This window comes from Papilio machaon, chromosome 4, assembly GCF_912999745.1.
Source record: "Papilio machaon chromosome 4, ilPapMach1.1, whole genome shotgun sequence".
In the NCBI taxonomy this organism is placed as follows: domain Eukaryota; kingdom Metazoa; phylum Arthropoda; class Insecta; order Lepidoptera; family Papilionidae; genus Papilio; species Papilio machaon.
The window spans coordinates 10345877-10362500 of record NC_059989.1 but is presented as its reverse complement, the minus strand read 5'-3'; the positions used below and the strand labels follow the sequence as shown (position 1 = coordinate 10362500).

The 16624-nt window shown below is 39.3% G+C and overlaps 1 protein-coding gene across 3 annotated transcripts; it reads left to right on the top strand.

Annotated features, from left to right (window-relative positions):
• Window positions 1–8825: 8825 nt before the first annotated feature.
• LOC106716287 lies at window positions 8826–11883 on the top strand. Of its 3 annotated transcripts, XM_045686934.1 has the most exons (4): window positions 8826–9047; window positions 9241–9571; window positions 9746–10341; window positions 11787–11883. In XM_045686934.1, exons 2-3 carry the CDS (start codon window positions 9249–9251, stop codon window positions 10320–10322), a joined length of 900 nt encoding a protein of 299 aa, XP_045542890.1. In that variant the 5' UTR covers window positions 8826–9047; window positions 9241–9248; the 3' UTR covers window positions 10323–10341; window positions 11787–11883. The 3 variants fall into 3 exon arrangements, with proteins under 3 accessions (XP_045542890.1, XP_014365264.2, XP_045542889.1); XM_014509778.2 differs by lacking the exon at window positions 11787–11883 and having other exon boundaries at window positions 8826–8949; window positions 9746–10956; XM_045686933.1 differs by lacking the exon at window positions 11787–11883 and having other exon boundaries at window positions 9746–10956.
• The last annotated feature ends 4741 nt before the right edge of the window (window positions 11884–16624 follow it).

The following is a 16624-nucleotide window of genomic DNA, read 5'->3' as shown; positions in this document are numbered from 1 at the left end:
TAACCTAACCTAACCTAACCTAACCTAACCTAACCTAACCTAACCTAACCTAACCTAACCTAACCTAACCTAACCTAACCTAACCTAACCTAACCTAACCTAACCTAACCTAACCTAACCTAACCTAACCTAACCTAACCTAACCTAACCTAACCTAACCTAACCTAACCTAACCTAACCTAACCTAACCTAACCTAACCTAACCTAACCTAACCTAACCTAACCTAACCTAACCTAACCTAACCTAACCTAACCTAACCTAACCTAACCTAACCTAACCTAACCTAACCTAACCTAACCTAACCTAACCTAACCTAACCTAACCTAACCTAACCTAACCTAACCTAACCTAACCTAACCTAACCTAACCTAACCTAACCTAACCTAACCTAACCTAACCTAACCTAACCTAACCTAACCTAACCTAACCTAACCTAACCTAACCTAACCTAACCTAACCTAACCTAACCTAACCTAACCTAACCTAACCTAACCTAACCTAACCTAACCTAACCTAACCTAACCTAACCTAACCTAACCTAACCTAACCTAACCTAACCTAACCTAACCTAACCTAACCTAACCTAACCTAACCTAACCTAACCTAACCTAACCTAACCTAACCTAACCTAACCTAACCTAACCTAACCTAACCTAACCTAACCTAACCTAACCTAACCTAACCTAACCTAACCTAACCTAACCTAACCTAACCTAACCTAACCTAACCTAACCTAACCTAACCTAACCTAACCTAACCTAACCTAACCTAACCTAACCTAACCTAACCTAACCTAACCTAACCTAACCTAACCTAACCTAACCTAACCTAACCTAACCTAACCTAACCTAACCTAACCTAACCTAACCTAACCTAACCTAACCTAACCTAACCTAACCTAACCTAACCTAACCTAACCTAACCTAACCTAACCTAACCTAACCTAACCTAACCTAACCTAACCTAACCTAACCTAACCTAACCTAACCTAACCTAACCTAACCTAACCTAACCTAACCTAACCTAACCTAACCTAACCTAACCTAACCTAACCTAACCTAACCTAACCTAACCTAACCTAACCTAACCTAACCTAACCTAACCTAACCTAACCTAACCTAACCTAACCTAACCTAACCTAACCTAACCTAACCTAACCTAACCTAACCTAACCTAACCTTTTTTTTTTTTTTTTTTTTTTTTTTTTTTTATACAAGGAGGAATGCTTAATGCATACTCCGTGCCTCGGGGAAGACACGCGAGTTATGTGAGATTCTCTCCCCGAATGGGAGCATACCCACTAAACCTCCTTGTTCCCTCATGGCCATACTGTGGGGCGCCACGGGATCGCGTGAGCTTGCCACCGCGACGCCCCACTGACCGCCCCGGGAGGGGCCCTCTCTGCGTCCCAAAGGGGCGCTGCGCCCTTAGGCGCTCCTCAAGACGACACCGTGCAATGCAGGTTCGGAATCCCCGCCTCCCCCGCTGGTGCCGCCAGGGTTTATAGAGACCCACCTCTTGGCCCCCGTCTTGATCAAGACAGGGGCCCGCGGTCCCGGTGATCACCGGGATTACGCGCTGGGACGCAGGATCACACGCCATCGAGTAACAGCTCTGTAAGCAGAGTGTCACCGAGGTCGTGCTCCCACGTCCCGACCGGCGGCCACGACCCAATGGGTCGCGCCCCCTCTGCTAGGCTTACCCTCCCCTTTCGCTGCCCTGAGAAGGGCAGTTACTCAGTTTGGGTTCGCCGCCCTCGTTGCTGCGGACCCACAAGTGGGCCCGCACCCTAACCTAACTAACCTAGCTTAATCTAACTTATTCTACCTAACCTACAGGCTCGCCCTCACCTTTCGCTGTCCGCGCAGCAGCTACTTGGTTCGGGCTCGCCTCCCTCTATTACCTAGTCTATTCTACTTAACCTATAGGTTCGCCCTCCCCTTTCGCTGTGGTCATTCCAGCTACTCAGTTCGGGCTAGCCTAATAGGCGCTCGCCATATGGCGAGACGCCGCCCTCGTTAACCTAACTAAACCTAGCTTATTCTAACTAACCTCTAAAAGGCGCTCGCCTTACGGCGAGACGCCGCCCTCAGTGGCGAGCCCACAAGTGGGCCCGCTGGGGGGCTGTGGCCGGCGCGCTGAGCCGGCAACCCCGGTTGCCTGTGTATATATATGTATACATATATATACACATGGTTGTCGGCAAGCGGCGTAACCGGCCCAGCCACCAACCCCAGCCCCTCATCCTAACCTAACTAACCTAAGTTACCCTAACTACCCTAACGGTGTTTGGTTCGCGGGGCCGAAGCCCTACCCCGGCATAAAGCCGGGGCGTTCCCCTATCCACCACCCGGGGACGCGCCACGTCGGAGTTCACCTCTCCGCCCACTCGGACAACCGAGCAGGTCCGTGGAACCTAACCTAACCTAACCTAACCTAACCTAACCTAACCTAACCTAACCTAACCTAACCTAACCTAACCTAACCTAACCTAACCTAACCTAACCTAACCTAACCTAACCTAACCTAACCTAACCTAACCTAACCTAACCTAACCTAACCTAACCTAACCTAACCTAACCTAACCTAACCTAACCTAACCTAACCTAACCTAACCTAACCTAACCTAACCTAACCTAACCTAACCTAACCTAACCTAACCTAACCTAACCTAACCTAACCTAACCTAACCTAACCTAACCTAACCTAACCTAACCTAACCTAACCTAACCTAACCTAACCTAACCTAACCTAACCTAACCTAACCTAACCTAACCTAACCTAACCTAACCTAACCTAACCTAACCTAACCTAACCTAACCTAACCTAACCTAACCTAACCTAACCTAACCTAACCTAACCTAACCTAACCTAACCTAACCTAACCTAACCTAACCTAACCTAACCTAACCTAACCTAACCTAACCTAACCTAACCTAACCTAACCTAACCTAACCTAACCTAACCTAACCTAACCTAACCTAACCTAACCTAACCTAACCTAACCTAACCTAACCTAACCTAACCTAACCTAACCTAACCTAACCTAACCTAACCTAACCTAACCTAACCTAACCTAACCTAACCTAACCTAACCTAACCTAACCTAACCTAACCTAACCTAACCTAACCTAACCTAACCTAACCTAACCTAACCTAACCTAACCTAACCTAACCTAACCTAACCTAACCTAACCTAACCTAACCTAACCTAACCTAACCTACCTAACCTAACCTAACCTAACCTAACCTAACCTAACCTAACCTAACCTAACCTAACCTACCTACCTACCTACCTACCTACCTACCTACCTACCTACCTACCTACCTACCTACCTACCTACCTACCTACCTACCTACCTACCTACCTACCTACCTACCTACCTACCTACCTACCTACCTACCTACCTACCTACCTACCTACCTACCTACCTACCTACCTACCTACCTACCTACCTACCTACCTACCTACCTACCTACCTACCTACCTACCTACCTACCTACCTACCTACCTACCTACCTACCTACCTACCTACCTACCTACCTACCTACCTACCTACCTACCTACCTACCTACCTACCTACCTACCTACCTACCTACCTACCTACCTACCTACCTACCTACCTACCTACCTACCTACCTACCTACCTACCTACCTACCTACCTACCTACCTACCTACCTACCTACCTACCTACCTACCTACCTACCTACCTACCTACCTACCTACCTACCTACCTACCTACCTACCTACCTACCTACCTACCTACCTACCTACCTACCTACCTACCTACCTACCTACCTACCTACCTACCTACCTACCTACCTACCTACCTACCTACCTACCTACCTACCTACCTACCTACCTACCTACCTACCTACCTACCTACCTACCTACCTACCTACCTACCTACCTACCTACCTACCTACCTACCTACCTACCTACCTACCTACCTACCTACCTACCTACCTACCTACCTCCCTACCTACCTACCTACCTACCTACCTACCTACCTACCTACCTACCTACCTACCTACCTACCTACCTACCTACCTACCTACCTACCTACCTACCTACCTACCTACCTACCTACCTACCTACCTACCTACCTACCTACCTACCTACCTACCTACCTACCTACCTACCTACCTACCTACCTACCTACCTACCTACCTACCTACCTACCTACCTACCTACCTACCTACCTACCTACCTACCTACCTACCTACCTACCTACCTACCTACCTACCTACCTACCTACCTACCTACCTACCTACCTACCTACCTACCTACCTACCTACCTACCTACCTACCTACCTACCTACCTACCTACCTACCTACCTACCTACCTACCTACCTACCTACCTACCTACCTACCTACCTACCTACCTACCTACCTACCTACCTACCTACCTACCTACCTACCTACCTACCTACCTACCTACCTACCTACCTACCTACCTACCTACCTACCTACCTACCTACCTACCTACCTACCTACCTACCTACCTACCTACCTACCTACCTACCTACCTACCTACCTACCTACCTACCTACCTACCTACCTACCTACCTACCTACCTACCTACCTACCTACCTACCTACCTACCTACCTACCTACCTACCTACCTACCTACCTACCTACCTACCTACCTACCTACCTACCTACCCACCTACCTACCTACCTACCTACCTACCTACCTACCTACCTACCTACCTACCTACCTACCTACCTACCTACCTACCTACCTACCTACCTACCTACCTACCTACCTACCTACCTACCTACCTACCTACCTACCTACCTACCTACCTACCTACCTACCTACCTACCTACCTACCTACCTACCTACCTACCTACCTACCTACCTACCTACCTACCTACCTACCTACCTACCTACCTACCTACCTACCTACCTACCTACCTACCTACCTACCTACCTACCTACCTACCTACCTACCTACCTACCTACCTACCTACCTACCTACCTACCTACCTACCTGCCTACCTACCTACCTACCTACCTACCTACCTACCTACCTACCTACCTACCTACCTACCTACCTACCTACCTACCTACCTACCTACCTACCTACCTACCTACCTACCTACCTACCTACCTACCTACCTACCTACCTACCTACCTACCTACCTACCTACCTACCTACCTACCTACCTACCTACCTACCTACCTACCTACCTACCTACCTACCTACCTACCTACCTACCTACCTACCTACCTACCTACCTACCTACCTACCTACCTACCTACCTACCTACCTACCTACCTACCTACCTACCTACCTACCTACCTACCTACCTACCTACCTACCTACCTACCTACCTACCTACCTACCTACCTACCTACCTACCTACCTACCTACCTACCTACCTACCTACCTACCTACCTACCTACCTACCTACCTACCTACCTACCTACCTACCTACCTACCTACCTACCTACCTACCTACCTACCTACCTACCTACCTACCTACCTACCTACCTACCTACCTACCTACCTACCTACCTACCTACCTACCTACCTACCTACCTACCTACCTACCTACCTACCTACCTACCTACCTACCTACCTACCTACCTACCTACCTACCTACCTACCTACCTACCTACCTACCTACCTACCTACCTACCTACCTACCTACCTACCTACCTACCTACCTACCTACCTACCTACCTACCTACCTACCTACCTACCTACCTACCTACCTACCTACCTACCTACCTACCTACCTACCTACCTACCTACCTACCTACCTACCTACCTACCTACCTACCTACCTACCTACCTACCTACCTACCTACCTACCTACCTACCTACCTACCTACCTACCTACCTACCTACCTACCTACCTACCTACCTACCTACCTACCTACCTACCTACCTACCTACCTACCTACCTACCTACCTACCTACCTACCTACCTACCTACCTACCTACCTACCTACCTACCTACCTACCTACCTACCTACCTACCTACCTACCTACCTACCTACCTACCTACCTACCTACCTACCTACCTACCTACCTACCTACCTACCTACCTACCTACCTACCTACCTACCTACCTACCTACCTACCTACCTACCTACCTACCTACCTACCTACCTACCTACCTACCTACCTACCTACCTACCTACCTACCTACCTACCTACCTACCTACCTACCTACCTACCTACCTACCTACCTACCTACCTACCTACCTACCTACCTACCTACCTACCTACCTACCTACCTACCTACCTACCTACCTACCTACCTACCTACCTACCTACCTACCTACCTACCTACCTACCTACCTACCTACCTACCTACCTACCTACCTACCTACCTACCTACCTACCTACCTACCTACCTACCTACCTACCTACCTACCTACCTACCTACCTACCTACCTACCTACCTACCTACCTACCTACCTACCTACCTACCTACCTACCTACCTACCTACCTACCTACCTACCTACCTACCTACCTACCTACCTACCTACCTACCTACCTACCTACCTACCTACCTACCTACCTACCTACCTACCTACCTACCTACCTACCTACCTACCTACCTACCTACCTACCTACCTACCTACCTACCTACCTACCTACCTACCTACCTACCTACCTACCTACCTACCTACCTACCTACCTACCTACCTACCTACCTACCTACCTACCTACCTACCTACCTACCTACCTACCTACCTACCTACCTACCTACCTACCTACCTACCTACCTACCTACCTACCTACCTACCTACCTACCTACCTACCTACCTACCTACCTACCTACCTACCTACCTACCTACCTACCTACCTACCTACCTACCTACCTACCTACCTACCTACCTACCTACTATATATATACTATATAAAATCATTGAAACAAGTTTATTCATTATGTGACCATTTGTATACCAAAATGAACTTAACATAACATAGATTCTTATGACACTAAAGTTTATTCAAAAAGACCTCCGTGATTTTGAATACAGGCCTTCAATCTGCTCGGCCAGTCGTCTATCGCAGCACGATTGAAAAGAACCCAATTTGAAAAGAAGTTTAATATGGCCGCTTGTTTCCCAGATCTACAGTATATTATTTGACACAAATGACATCTACGTTTGGGCGCATAATGTTCGAAAAATACTTTTTTATTTTAGTTGATTTCACCCATATTTTAACATATTAGTTATTACAAATACTGTAAAGAACAACTAGTTTGTATTTTCTTCCTTATTTTGTATGAATACATGTGAATAGGTGCGTAGTTTCAATACTTACGAGTGAAAGGTTATGTTTTTCTCTTTTCGCTCACTACGGCTTTTACAACCAACAATACAGCAGTATACCATGTTTTATACACTTGATCTTACTAAAACTGTAATATCAAAATATTTTTTTTTTTTTTTTGCACAATTACAGCAACTAAATACTCATAATACTCATAATTTTCGAAAAATAGCACGAATGTCAAACTTTGTTTGGGATAACCTAGGTTGTTTGTAGGACAACCTTTGTTCCAAACAAACCAAAGCCTGGTACGCAGAAAGGGACAGAAGATAGTTATCACTGTCTTTGTCACGTCACAGGAATTGGGTATAACTCTATCTCTCTCACTCACGGTATTATTATTACCGTGTCATAGACTTGTTTTTAAAGAAGGGTCTTCGTCTGATTCCTATATTGCCAAAGAAAAAAAAAAAAAAAATATTCCCTTAAGGGAAGATTTTATTATTGTTGTTGAAGAAGACACAATAGATAATGGACAAAGAAATTATGTGTGTGGCTGAGTCCTAAAAAAAAAAAAAAAAATAATGTCTTTAAAGAGTTGTTAAAAGAAGTGAAACATGCCGAAATGACATGATTTCAAGAAGTGCAGTAATGCATACATAAAGGCAAAAGAATATTTTTCTGATAAAAAGTGGCTGTGCTACCCTTCTTTATCATTAAAAAAAAATATTTCCAAGTAATTCAAAATGTTTGTGTTTCATAGTTAAAAAAGGATGTCTCAAACTGTAAATTTAAAAGATTTTTTTTATTTGACACAACAAAATATTCTAATTTACAGTTGGTGCAGAAATATAAATCGAATTTTGTGTGGCAAAATAATAAATAAAGATGTTAATGACGAAGTGAAAGTTGTGGCTCAAACCTATTATAACAAACAAAAGCATTTCGAAATAAAATAGAAATATTAAAGAATGTTGTTTTTATTATTAATTAAATCTACCGCAAATATCCTACGAAAGTATAATAAAAGTAATGATCTGTGAAGCACGGCAATATTTTAAATCATTTTAATATCGAAGTGCCAAAAAAAAATTTCGAAAATGAAATGCTTTAAATATATTGTCGTCTGTAAATACAACATAAAAAAAGTATTAGTTGTAGTATATATATATGTATACACTCACACACACACATACGTACAATATTAGTATATGGGGTATATCGACAGATGACGTTAGTTCTTTTGGGGTGACAAAAAAAAATCGTTGAGAGGCTCTCTTTTTGATGTGAAACATCTATAGGATCACTTGTAAACCGAATTGTTGGCGTGGCGACGCTTGCCGTGGCGACGGATCGCCACACTATACTAAGGTATACATATGTATGTATATATATATATATATATATATATATACATATGTATATATTATCATTATCATTATTTATTTAATTATAATATTTAATATTTTATGCATATTACATGTACACACACGATGTTTCACATCTGCCAGGCGTCCCATGACGGCTCACAAGTTTTTTTTTTCTGTATATCTATTATTGTACTCTTTGGTGGCAACTGGCAACACTGTTTCCAGCTGCCACAAGCTCCTTGTGGAACTATATTGTGTTATTGTGTTTATACTTTTTATGAATCCTTTTCTTCGTCGCTGCAGGCTTTTCAGACTGATCGTGGTCATCAGGTATCGTTGACCCTCTTCACGAACCGCCGCCACTCCTCCCTAACCTCTGCCTTTTTTGTACATGGGTGCAGGGCGAAAGCTACAGCCGCTCTGATCTGGTCAGTTTTATAGATATAGGCCCTTAAAAAAATACTTCTAAATGCAATAGATTTTTAAATATTAACTATTGCGTGATTAAGTTGTACACATTTTTATTTATTTTACAGTCAAATAAAAAAAAAAAAAAAATTAATATTCTATTATAAATATTTCCCTACCATTAATACTAAATATATTTCGTTCAATTGACAGGGACTTCAATGAATTTCGAGTTACAGAAGAAATTCCAGATGTCTCCTAGTAATTATGAGAGTGTAAAGGAGTCCGATGTACAAAGCACATTGACAAAGTCACATCAAGAATTCAAAGAAGGATTTCGAGTGCGCGTTTGTCTTGAGCGCTTCTTCTCAGACGAACGTTCCCGAGCATATGTTAATGTGATTCAGCACCGGCCAGTGCGCTGGCTGCAACAACATCTCAGGAGTCTATTTGGTTTAAAAGGACTATTTTGCCTTTGCAGTAATGGATACTTTTTACCTTCAGAGGAACCATTGTCCATTCTTCACCCTAATGACCCCATTGAGTGAGTGAGATGTTTTTTAATATTACTTTTTAAGACTTATAGTGATATTCATAGAGATAGATATTAGATTTTAGGCAGATTTCAAGAGTAACGGTTTATTGGTATACAAATTTATATTGACAGAAATTATTTAGTGGTAGTTTTATTGTTACTTAAATTTTTGTTTTTTTTTAGGGTTATTCCAGTGTCAAAGGAATTTTTAAATCCTGCGAAAGGCATTTCATCAAAAATTAACTTACAATCAAATGAGTCAGCAAACGCTCACAACATAATTGACAGTAATGTGACATCAAACTACTCTGTTGAGACAGTTATCAAAGAAGTTATAGAACCGAATGAGGAAGGGGATACAAAATTAGTATGTATGAAGCAGCAAGCTTTAGCACTACTAGAGACATGTTGTGAAGATACTGCTAGTGCAGAATTTGATTCAAGTCAAGCAGTGTGCACTGCCGTAGACGGTAACAAGCTTCGTCGCACTCGTCGGCGCGTTCGTCGCCGAAAGCGGCCTCTATCTGGTGGGGATTCAAATGGGGGGACTAAAGACAGTGAGACTAATAAAGGAAAAATTGAAAATATTGTACAGCCAGCTTTCTTCAATAATGTATGCATCCCCACAGAGGAGATGGCTTCAACAGGGGGTTTAGTAAATATGTTTGAAGATGTAGAACAGGCTGTAGTAAGAGATGATTCAATGGATGCAAGAAAAGCTCGTCTCATACGCTCGATTTCACCCACCAAAGCTAAATGAAAGAATAAATCTTTAAAAGGTACAAAATAATTTTAATCCTCTAAACTTTTAACAAGACAGACATCAGAGCTGTTGTTACGGTGGGATGTGGTCGGGTGACTGCCCAAGACGGTGGACAGAAAGGGGTCACTCATATCTGCTAATTACCCAGTAGAAATCTTGTCTAGGGCTTTAGTTCAACAAAAACAGTTATGCCTGGTTTACATTATATCACTATAGTAGGATAAAAAAAAACCAAACCAGGGCTGGTATACAACTGGCATAATTTAAACACTAACTGACGCTAGTAAGCCCATACAGTTGATCATCCATCCATCAATGCTTGATTGATGTTGATGCACTTTCTTTGTTTCTCTCTCCTACATAATGTTTAAAAGTCAATGGTGGTAAATGAGCAATCATGTCACCTAATCAAAGCTGGGCATTAACTCGTTAATCGTTAATTAACGAAGTTAACATTTTGCTTAACAGATTAACCTTTAAGTTAACTTCAAAAAGTTTTAACGCTTTTGTTAACTTCCGTTAAACTCAATTTCCGTTAATTAAGACCGTTAATCGTTACATTTGACACTTGGAGACGTGCTGTCATTTTGTTTAAATTACGCGGCACGCCACGCTCGTAAGTTCAGCTATGTTGGGCGACTGTCGGCGACTCGAATGGTGAACGAACGTGTTTATAGTTGATATATGTGAAGTTCGCGTACAAATGTGATGCATCAGAGTGTCCGGGAAAGACAGGAACCAACAAAGACGGGAACCAACAGGACAAAATCAAAAGAAGGTTCGAAATAGTATATTTCATTACGAGTGCGGAAAGCCTGTCATAGCAAAGAGTCAAACCCGACTGTCAAACCTCACCCTCGACTGCGCAATGACGGTTCCGCACGTGTACTGAATAACTATTTTTAATACAGTTGCGAAAAAATTAAGCAATTTAATAGAATAATGAATACACAATAAACTCAACTAAATTTTTTTTTGAAAATGGCGCTAACCGTAAAAGAATATAAGCAGAGATTTTTTTTGTTTTTTCACCCATACTGGGTAGGCAAAGGGAACTATGGCCATACTGCCAATGCTTCAGTAGATTTTTTTTATTGATATGAAATGAAAATGAAATTTAATTTGATGAAATGAAATTAAACCTAACCTAATTCATTGAATCAAATAATTAAATCTGATATTGAAACAAATTAGTAGCTTCTTTTTAGAAATATTTGCATTAATCATAAAATCTTCTATAATTTTTTTTTGTAAAAACTTCGTGGTTGGTTTTTCTTTTTAGTAGACATTATTATATATTTTTTTTGGTTGTATGTAGTATACTGAATCTGCTAAATTGTTTATATATATATGTGTGTGTGTAATATTGTAATTATATATAAAAAAACTAATGTAATATTTTTCCAATATGTGTATCTACCTAATGTTACATTAAATAAATAAATAAAATTATTTTGGCAGTTGGGAAAGAGAACGCACGAGTTCGGAAAAGGTAAAGAAAAAGTACGAGTATGTTATAGCCCAAAGCCCGAACGCTCTACTTCGCTGCAATACGCCACTTTTTGAGCAACTGTATTAAAAATCCCTTTTTTACTCCTGCTTTTTCTTTTTTTTTTTGGTATGGTTAACTGTTAACGATTAACTTTAACTTGCGTTAAATTTTCGAGAATTAAACGCTTTAACGATTAACGAAGTTAATTTTTTAATTAACGATTAACGAAGTTAACTTTTCGATTAACTGTGCCCACTTGTGCACCTAATGTTAACTCAGATGAACAGCTTCATGCATATTTATATCTATACAAAGACTGCATAAATAGTAATGTTGGTGCAAAATGAATTATTCTTGTTTTTTTTAATACTATGGTGGCAAACGATCAATTGGGCACTTGATTTCGCCGAAAGAGCGAAGAGCCCATTGTCCAAAAAGTTCTCGATGCACTGCCTACCTTAAAAAGAAAAGATGAAAATGCATACAATAGGGGAGTTTATGTATAGGGAAGGTAAGCATCACACCCCCTCCCTTCCCTTCTCTAGGTTTCCAGTTCATTTAAGAAAATAGAAGAAATGGTAAGAGAACAATAATTTGGCATCCGGCTCGCAAACTTAGTATACGAATCGTGGTATTGTACCGGTCGAATCTGGCTAAATATGCAGCAGCCAATACTGTGTCTCTGCCATTGCAATTGAGCCAAAGAGTATAGTAAATATAGTCTAGTAGATTTGAGAATCTATATATATAAAAGAAAGTCGTGTTAGTTACACTATTTATAACTCAAGAACGGCTGAATCTATTTGACTGAAAATTGGTGGGCAAGTAGCTTAGAACCAGGAAAAGGACATAGGATAATTTTTTACCCCGTTTTCTATTTTTTTATTCCGCGCGGACGGAGTCGCGGGTAAAAGCTAGTTTATTATAAAAGGAAATTAATTGTAGTAATTACAAGTATCTCGATTTATTATTTTATGCACCGGATTTGAATGAAACCATTAGACAAATCATAATTTCTGCTATTAAAACTTGTAAATTCCAAATCTCGCATTACTTTATAACGTTTACTTTTTACCATTATTTTACAGTTTCAATTCATTTTGGCTTAAAGGATTTTGTACCATAAATTTTAAAAATAGAATACGTCTGTGGTGTGGTGCTTGTCGTTGTCGTGCTTGAGCTTACTTAAAACTTATTTATTCTATATGCTCCTCATAATAAGTTACTCTATGTATTTGCTCTTTGAGTTGTATTTACATTTAGTTAGTATCCCTTGGGAGGCAATAATGTACAGCCACGATAATGCACGACCTGATAATGTACGGCCCAATAATTCATGTACAAACAATGGTTTGTTTGTACATGAATTATCAGGCCGTGCATTATTAGGTCGTACATTATTGGGGCGAGCATTATCGGCACGGGCCGATATTGTACAGCCAAATAATGTACGCCCTGATAATTCGTGTCCCATAGAAAGTAGGTGTACAGTCAGCTTCATAAATATAGTGGCAGTCAAGATATCCAAATATATAGGAACACCTAAAGTGATCAATTATATAAGTACAACCAAAGTCATCAAATTAATTGAAGCATCCACCCTGCTCAAAAACACCGGAGCGTTCACATCGTCATATATATGAGTACATTCAAAGTGCTCATAATTATAGTAACAGACAGAGCGTCAATAGTAACGAAGCATCGAAAGTATGCAAAAATATCGTAACATTAGACAAAATTGAACTCTATCTCTATTCACTTAAGATACACTTTTAAATATACTACTTCTGTTAAATTCATTTGACATTTTATAATCAAAACATTTTTTTGCTATTTACTACAAGTTTACGTCCCGCATGACAGATACTAGATAGATAAGCAATATCAAATTTTAATTTGTCACCATATATGCCAGTTTGGCCTTACGGCTTAACTGTTCGCTGTAATACGCAGTTTTGGCGATTCGAATCCCAAACTTTTTTTTACATTTTTTAAGGTTTTTAATTTTATTATCAAAGCTTTATATAAAATTGAACTTTATCGCAACAATTATTGGTTACAATAGTAGTCGAATACGACATCTTTAAAAATTAAGGAACCACAATATTCCTTGTCCCTTTTTTTAACCGAGTCGTCATTAGCATGTTTTTTTATTGTTCACATTTGTTATTGTAAGTTTCGTCATTTAATTCCGCGCGGACTATGTCACTGGCGACATCAAAGACGTGTAATAAATCTATGCTTGGAAAATTCTACTGCAACCGGACAGAAGATACCTAACAGGAAGAGAAAAATATTTTGATACAAAGTGTCAATTAATTTAACAGAATTTGTATACTTTCAAAGTGTATTTCAAGACCGCAATGACAAGTGAAAACACTCTCCGCCCACTCGCTTTATTCGGAGATGGCTGAACCTAATCGTTATTAATTTTATATAAATATTTAATACACCAAAAATAAAAATTTAAAATTGTTTTTGTTAAGTAAAAAACATATTCTAAGTACATTACCAGATTTTTCATTTTCATTAAAAAAAACAAGCTCTATATGTGATTGATAATTTTGAAAAATAAAAACCTTGTAAGCCTGGGATTCGAACCATTAAACTTACGTACTGCGGCGAAAATAGTAAAACACTGAAACTAGCACATATTGTGACAGAGTAAAATTTGATATTACTTACTAGCTTTTACCCGCGACTTCGTCCGCGCGGAATAAAAAAAAATGCTCACAAGATAAAAAGTTCCTATGTCCGTCTCCAAGTTCTAAGCTATCTCCCCATCAATTTTCAGCTAAATCAGTTTGACCGATCTTGAGTTATAAACAGTGTAACTAACACAACTTTCTTTTATATATATAGATAGATTAGGTATCTGTCATGTATCGTCAATTTATAAATTTTAAACTTTATAATAATAAGAAGAAAAATGTTGGGTTGTCCGATAAGTTCGTGCCTATTTTTAAGGGGAGTTTTAAAGGCCCTTATGTTTTGGAATACGTTTTTTAAATTATATTTGTTCGATTTTATTGCAAAACGTCTTATGTATTTCGGCAAAAATTAAGTGAATCAGTTTTTATAAAACTGATAGAAAAGAACGAATCGTGTCCTACCATTTGTCAAAATATGGCTGAAGTTATCCTCGTTTAGTATGTAAAAGCTAGTACCCGCGACTCCGTCCGCGCAGAATATAATAAAAAAAAAAAAATCAGTCGAATTGATAACCTCCTTCTTTTTGAAGTCGGCTAAAAAAATAGAAAACGGGGTAAAAATTATCCTATGTCCGTTTCCTCGTTCTAAGCTACCTGCCCACCAATTTTCAGTCAAATCGATTCAGCCGTTCTGGAGTTATAAATAGTGTAACTAACACGACTTTCTTTTATATATATAGATGTGTTATCTAAACATGTCATATGTTTTCAATAATTGTAATATATTCGGGTCTATTCTAAGCTATCTATTAAAAATCGGAACGAACTTATTAGACAACATATTATGTTGATACAAAGCGTCAAATGAATTTAACAGAAGTAGTATATTTCAAAGTGTATCTTAAGTGAATAGAGACAGAGTTCAATTTTGTCTAATGTTACGATATTTTTGCATACTTTCGATGCTTCGTTACTATTGACGCTCTGTCTGTTACTATAATTATGGGCACTTTGAATGTACTCATATATATGACGATGTGAACGCTCCGATCTTTTTGAGCAGAGTGGTTGCTTCAATTAATTTGATGACTTTGGTTGTACTTATATAATTGATCACTTTAGGTGTTCCTATATATTTGGATATCTTGACTGCCACTATATTTATGAAGCTGACTGTACACGAATTATCAGGGCGTACATTATTTGGCCGTACAATATCTTGCACGGACTGATAATGCACGGCCCAATAATGTACGGCCTGATAATTGGAAGCCAACATGGCGGCCACTCAGCTGTCAGAATCCTACCAGCCAATCAGGAGCGTTTAATTCTCTATGATTATGCTTCGTTTAGACTACTTTACTAGTTTAGTTGATGTTTTTGTATTGCGAAAAATTTCAAATCTCGCGCCCTTTTCGACGGTGAAAATTTAAAATAAATTAAATTAATTTAGTACATCATCCATAGGTTTTAAAAATTACTGGACAGTAAATGTCCACATGATATTTGCATACTATTTTATTTTATTTAGTATTATTATTTTAGAAGCAATAACGGTGTATTTTTGAATGAATGAATTTTACAGTATGACATCCATAGTACTTCCTATTTTCTAAATTGATGATATGATTATGTATTTTGTATTCCCTTGTCTTTTTAATATGTTTCTAAAATCATATGTTTCTTGAAATAGAGTTCTCACTTTGGATATGCTCGAGTTTTTATGATTTTATTCAGCGATAATATGGAATTTTAATAGTGAGAGAAATTTCAAATTAGTCCAGTAGATTTGTAGTCCTTATAAAGCAACCAAACAATTAATCAAATTTTTCTTATTTATAATATTGGTTACCAGTTAATTTTATAATAAATTATTTTATTCTATATTTTGTAATATAGCGATTTTACATAACATTCAACTTATTAAAATGTTTTGATAAAGCAATTCAAATCAAGATAAGATTTAGATGATGATATTAATTTATTTTAGTTTCTATTGAGTGTATATTTATATTACAACTCCAGGAAAATCAATTACAATCAAAACAATAAAATCTACATATTTCGTTTTCCCTAAATTGCAGGCGGCCGACGGTAAAAAGTTTCAGTCAAAATTTTAAGTAGAGAGAAGCCCGAAGAGGAGTTATTTTTTTATT

What these genes read in the sequence shown, in the direction of transcription:
- LOC106716287 (XM_045686934.1), top strand. Translation starts at nt 9,249, where the DNA reads ATGAATTTCGAGTTACAGAAGAAATTCCAGATGTCTCCTAGTAATTAT. An exon ending in CACCCTAATGACCCCATTGA is followed by an intron (nt 9,572 to 9,745) that starts GTGAGTGAGATG and finishes GTTTTTTTTTAG; the next exon opens with GGTTATTCCAGTGTCAAAGG.